Below are 5,912 nucleotides of genomic sequence, written 5' to 3'. Positions count from 1 at the left end.
GGAGCAGGGCTCGGGGGGAGGGGGGAGTCAGGGAGGGGGCCGCTCACCCGCACCCCAACCGAGGAGTCTGCAGGTCCTGCTTGGATCTGGCCGGGAGCGCCCTCCGCGCCCCCTCCCCTATGGGAGGGGGTGGGTAGAAAGTTCCCAGTCTCTGCGCCCTCCTCAGTGGGGCCCGTGTGTTCTCTAAAGGTGGCTTTGACCCCGGGTTGCCCGGCCAGCGCGACCGAGGAGGTGGCTGGACAGCTGGAGGATGAACGGAGAAGCCGACTGCCCCACAGACCTGGAAATGGCCGCCCCCAAAGGCCAAGGTAGGCCCCTCCGCCTGTGCCGTGTCTGGGGGCCAGTGAACCTCGAGCATCCCACACACTGGGGCTTGGCCAGTCCACACCGGCCTGAGCCTGTCCACTGTGCACCTGCTCCCCTCCTCGTGTTCGAGGAGGAGCAAGCCTCCCACCTGGGGCCCTAGATCCTCAAAGTGGGTCCCCAAATGTGCTGGGAGGACGGGGACGGGGCAGACGTCCCGGGTGTTTGTGGTTGTTGGAGGGTAAGGATGTGGCCTTGCAGGTGCAGAGGTGGCAGAGATAGAGCTGGGGCGATGGACCTCAGTTTTGGGGTGGTGTGCACGGCCAGATCCCCTCATCCCACGGGGTGCTCTTAGCATGTGGGGTGGCGGAAAGAAGCCAGCATCTGGCTCTGTGGGGGTCAGCGATGAGAGATTACCAGCCCATGTGACCCACCCCACAGAAGCCCTGCCCAGGTTACCAGATGCCCAGGAAAGCTGTAGCTTTTTTGACTCCTGGCCACTAGTGGCCAGTCCCTTGCCCCCCCCTTCTGGTCACCATTCAAGAGACCTCAGTGCTCTGGGCTGCGTCTGAGGGTCTGGCCACGTTCCCTTTTTGAGCCTTCTGGGCGTTCTCCTTGGAATGGGCCACCTAAGAGCTGCCCCTTGAGGTTCTCCCGGCTGGCAGGAATTCTCTCTGGTCTGCCCGGGGTGGGGTGACCCTTCCAGCGGTGCCAGGGAGACTTCTGTGTGGGGTGCCCTTGCTGCTCACACCCAGCCCCAGCCCCTGGGGTCCAGGTCATCTCCCTAGGACTTGGACTTGGCCAAGTTTGGCTGTGTTGTCCCTGTGGTTCTCTCCCCGTCCAGCTGCTTCCCTGCCTCCATCTCTCTGGGTCAGCTTGGCCTGCTGGAACAGCCGTAGTCTTGAAGTAAACCAGGCCTGAGTTCCAGCCCGGCTTTCTAGATTAGAGTCCCTGGCTGGGGATATAGCTCAACAGCATAAGCGCTTGTCTGGCAATCCTGAGGTCATGAGTTCAATTCCCAGTACCAATCAATAAATAAATAGATACATAGATTAGAGTCGCTACCCTGACCCCAGGTGGCTGTGGTTTTCTCAGGGCTGACTGCCTAGGCCGAGGAGGATGCCAGGGTTCAGAAGGGAAGTAGCCCTGGAGAGGAGGGCCGAGTACTCAGGGACCCAGGGGCAGAAGCTCAGGGAGGGTGTGAGCTGTGCGTGATATCTTCTTTGATGCCTTGCCAGACCGCTGGTCCCAGGAAGACATGCTGACCCTGCTGGAGTGCATGAAGAACAACCTTCCCTCCAACGACAGCTCCAAGTTCAAAACCACCGAGTCACACATGGACTGGGAGAAAGTCGCATTTAAAGACTTCTCTGGCGACATGTGCAAGCTCAAGTGGGTCGAGATTTCAAATGAGGTGAGGGATCCCTTCTGACCTGGGAGTCCTGGGCTGCAGGTGGCCGGGCTGGCTGTGGACAGGAAGGAAGGAGGCCGGGATGCTGTTCGCCCGCTGCCTGTCACCCCTGCCTGACCCTAGCCACCCTCTGTGGCCTGGCACAGAGCCCTGCCAGTCTGTCCAGTGGCCGTGGAAGCTCAGTCTTGGGACTTTTGTCACCTGAGCTTGGTGGGGTAGCTGAGGAGTGTTGAGGAGGGCACATGGGTCACGTGAAAACCATGCAGCTGTCCTTGGCATCTGCAGCAGGCGAGGGCCTATGCCGGCTTTAGGGACTGTTGGCGTTGGCCTTGGCTCCCCTGGAACATACCCCACTGGGTGGAGAGTTGGGGAGACCTGTGGGAAGGGGCTTGCTATAGGGTGCTATTCCCAGCGTCCCCTTCCTCCTCCAGGTGCGGAAGTTCCGAACATTGACAGAATTGATCCTTGATGCTCAGGAACACGTTAAAAACCCTTACAAAGGCAAAAAGCTCAAGGTGGGTTATGGGGGTGGGAAGGCACAGCCGGGCAGGCATGGGCCACAGAAGGGGTGGCAGGCACCTGACCACCCTGTCTCCCTTCCAGAAACACCCTGACTTCCCAAAGAAGCCTCTCACCCCCTACTTCCGCTTCTTCATGGAGAAGCGGGCCAAGTATGCAAAACTCCACCCCGAGATGAGCAACCTGGACCTCACTAAGATCCTGTCCAAGAAATACAAGGAGCTTCCAGAGAAGAAGAAGGTGGGGGAGGGCAGGGAAGGGGCAGGCAGGAGCGCCAAGGTGGCACCGCGATGCTGGGTGGGTGGGGGGAGCAGCACCACAGGCAGGGCCCCGGGCAGCACGCCTGGTCGCTCACGGCCACACACGGGCACCGCCCCTGGAGGTGCAGGTCGGGTGGGGGCTCACACTGGCCCTGTACCCCACACTGCCCCCACTCCACCCAGTCCACCTGTGACACACTTCCTTCCCTCCACCGCACCTGCCCTCCTGGTCTGCTTGGACACATGTAAGATCCTCACAGGTGACCCCAGGAAAAGGCAAGGACCTGGGGTGTGAGAAGGCTGGGGCTCAGCTCACACATCTAGCAGTGTTAGAGGACTTGGACCTGGTGCCCAGACACACTGCCCAGGGCTCTGCTTGCTGCCATGTCCATGTGCTCTGGGGCTTCCCCACCCCCACCCCACGGGCCTCCTGGCCCCAGACCACCAGCGGCTGCGACTTTGGGCAGAGGTCAGGAGGTCCCTTGCGGAGGCTGGCCGCAAAGCCCCGGGAGCTCCACTGAGGGGACAGCAGAGCCAGGAGGAGCAGTTGGTGACTCCCACCAGAGAGACGGGCACACGGGTGGGGAGAAGACACAGAGGCACGCAGCCCGCACTCAGAGCGGCACCGGCCGCCTCCCTGAGCGCCTTTCCCCGGCCACGTACGGTGGCTGCAGATCCCAGGGCCCTTGGTGCTGAGTCCCACGTGAGTCCTGCCCGGTTGGGTAAAACCAGCCGTCCACAGACCGCCCAGGCGAGCAGGGGTGAATCGCTGGAGCCACATGTGCATGAGGCTGGTAGCTGTGCTCCGCACGGCACACGCAGATGCAGGGCAAGCGGGGGCAGAGGGTCTGAGAAGGGGCAGGACAGAGGTGCGTGCTTAGGTGGGCAGAGGGCTGCCTGACCCTGCCACCCGTGAGTCGCTCGGCCTGGTCCCGGCCTGGGCAGCGTGAGCCAGGGCTGTGGGTGTCTGCTGGCTCTAAAAGCTACTCTTGGGTCTGAGGAAGGCTGACTGGGGTGGAAGAGGCCAGACTTGGTCTCCACGATGAGCCCCTGGCCTCTCCAGGGCCATGCAGGTGACCCTGGGAGAAGCGGGGGTGGTCGTGGGGGAGGGGTGTGGGGCGCCACCAGAGACCCAGAACTAGTGGACAGGGATGACCGCAAGTGCAGGGAGGGAGCAGATCTGCTGGGGTGGGTCAGGCGTAAGATCCCTCAGGAGCAGAACCTGCTAACCTGAGCCCTGGGGCAGCGTGAGTAGACAATCCATCTGCTGTGGTGGATGTGGGGAGCAGGCCTGACAGGAGCACAGGCTCCACCGGACTTACGGGAGGCCTGGGTGCCCGGCCCCTGCCCCACAAGTGGCGATGGGTGACACTGTCAGGACTCCTCCGTCAGCTCCCTCCTAAACAGATGCCAGGCCCTAGCAGTGGTGTCTGCAGATGGCCAAGCTCTGCCATCTGGCTCCCGCTGCCAGGCCGGTGTGTGGTGAGCCTGGCCTGTCAGAGGCACAGGCCACCCAAGGGGGCCTGAGCTAGCCAGGAGGGCGTGGGTTCTGGGTGAGGCCCAGTTGGGTCCTGGGTGACCCCGTCCCCTCCTCCCCCAGATGAAGTATATTCAGGACTTCCAGAGGGAAAAGCAGGAGTTCGAACGAAACCTGGCCCGGTTCAGGTAAGGTTGGAGACAACCAGCAGCCACGGGGCCTGGGGTGTGGCAGAACAGGCAGGCACTGGCCAGAGCTGGGAGCTGGCCCTCTGGGAGACGTGGGAGGGTCCCGCGAAGGCTCCCTCGTGCTCAGGCAGGTGGCCACTGTCCCATTAAGCCCGTGGCCTAGGAGGCTTGGTGGGGGGTGTGGACACTAGGGCTTGCCTGACAGTGTCCCCAGTGACCCTCGCTCCGTGCACTGGCCAGGGAAGACCACCCCGACCTTATCCAGAATGCAAAGAAGTCGGACATCCCTGAGAAGCCCAAAACCCCCCAGCAGCTGTGGTACACGCATGAGAAGAAGGTGTACCTGAAAGTGCGGCCAGATGTGAGTGTCTGGCTGGTGGGTGGGTGGAGGCGCAAGGCGGGACCGGGGGGAGCCGCGCCGGGTCGCCGGGCTGGGTCAGGGGAGCAGGAGAGGAGGCCCCTCCCCAGGGGTGGGCTGCATGGACAGGGCCCGGGCCAGCGCGTGCGAGTGTGTGTGCGTGCGTGTGTGAGCCTCCCTGCACCAGGCGGACACCCGCCTCTCCGCCTTGCCCTCCTGGCCTGTGGGGGACACCGACGTGACCTCCCGTGGCCCGAGGGGGCGGGGCCTCGCGCCCCCACCCCCCTCCCCCTGCCCTGGCTGCTTGCGTGTGTCTGACGGCTTTTGGTTTGCAGGCCACTACGAAGGAGGTGAAGGACTCCCTGGGGAAGCAGTGGTCTCAGCTCTCGGACAAAAAGAGGCTGAAATGGATTCATAAGGCCCTGGAGCAGCGGAAGGAGTACGAGGTTAGGCTTCCGCTGCGCTCCGCCCCGCCCGGCTCTTCACGAGCCTCTGCCCGGACTCATCGCTCCCAGACCCTGTCGAGGGAGGGGCCTGGTGGCCCCTCGCCTCTGCCCCTACGGTCCCCGACATCCCCAGGAGATCTCAGGCTAGGGCAGGGCAGGGCACCGTGTGGCACGGCGCGGCAGACACACGGCCACCCCCGGCTTTGCTCCGGCCCCCCTCCCCAGCGGCTCCCCCGCGCCCCCTGGCCCAGCTAACCCCACCCCGTTGCGCTCCGCGCCCACCCGCTCTGCAGGAGATCATGCGCGACTACATCCAGAAGCACCCCGAGCTGAACATCAGCGAGGAGGGCATCACCAAGTCCACCCTCACCAAGGCCGAGCGCCAGCTCAAGGACAAGTTCGACGGGCGACCCACCAAGCCGCCTCCGTGAGCGCCGCCCTGGGCAGGCGGGTGGGCGGCGGGAGGCCTGCCCAGCCTCACGGCGCCCTCCGGCCCCACAGGAACAGCTACTCGCTGTACTGCGCGGAGCTGATGGCCAACATGAAGGACGTGCCGAGCACGGAGCGCATGGTGCTGTGCAGCCAGCAGTGGAAGCTGCTGTCCCAGAAGGAGAAGGACGCCTACCACAAGAAGTGCGACCAGGTGCGGGGCACGCCCGGGGCGGGGGCAGGGGCGCTGTGCCCGCCCGCCCGCGCGGCCCCGCTGACCCTGCCCCTGGCTTTCCAGAAAAAGAAAGACTACGAGGTGGAGCTGCTGCGCTTCCTGGAGGTGAGGGGGTGCCGGCTGGGAGAAGTGGGAGAGGCCGGGCGGCCCCCTGCCCACCCACCCGCGTCCGCCCCGTGCCCGTCCTGTCCCGCAGAGCCTGCCCGAGGAGGAGCAGCAGCGGGTGCTGGGCGAGGAGAAGATGCTGAACATCAGCAAGAAGCAGGCGGGCAGCCCGGCCGCCAAG

At 64.2% G+C, this 5,912-nt stretch overlaps 1 protein-coding gene across 1 annotated transcript in view; it reads left to right on the top strand.

Moving 5' to 3' along the window:
• Nucleotides 1–189: 189 nt before the first annotated feature.
• Nucleotides 190–5,912, top strand: part of Ubtf (upstream binding transcription factor, RNA polymerase I) — a gene marked incomplete at its 5' end in the record, with an annotated part of 8,645 nt that continues 2,922 nt past the window's right edge. Inside the window, 11 exon segments of the mRNA XM_013519369.1 lie at nucleotides 190–308; nucleotides 1,542–1,717; nucleotides 2,146–2,229; nucleotides 2,318–2,473; nucleotides 4,094–4,158; nucleotides 4,399–4,519; nucleotides 4,852–4,962; nucleotides 5,256–5,389; nucleotides 5,464–5,605; nucleotides 5,690–5,731; nucleotides 5,823–5,912. Coding sequence (XP_013374823.1) covers nucleotides 251–308; nucleotides 1,542–1,717; nucleotides 2,146–2,229; nucleotides 2,318–2,473; nucleotides 4,094–4,158; nucleotides 4,399–4,519; nucleotides 4,852–4,962; nucleotides 5,256–5,389; nucleotides 5,464–5,605; nucleotides 5,690–5,731; nucleotides 5,823–5,912 — 1,179 coding nt within the window.

Source organism: Chinchilla lanigera, unplaced genomic scaffold (assembly GCF_000276665.1).
Source record: "Chinchilla lanigera isolate Chin_1 unplaced genomic scaffold, ChiLan1.0 scaffold00050, whole genome shotgun sequence".
In the NCBI taxonomy this organism is placed as follows: Eukaryota; Metazoa; Chordata; class Mammalia; order Rodentia; family Chinchillidae; genus Chinchilla; species Chinchilla lanigera.
Note: the sequence above shows the minus strand (reverse complement) of the source record. Positions and strands in the feature narration are given on the sequence as shown.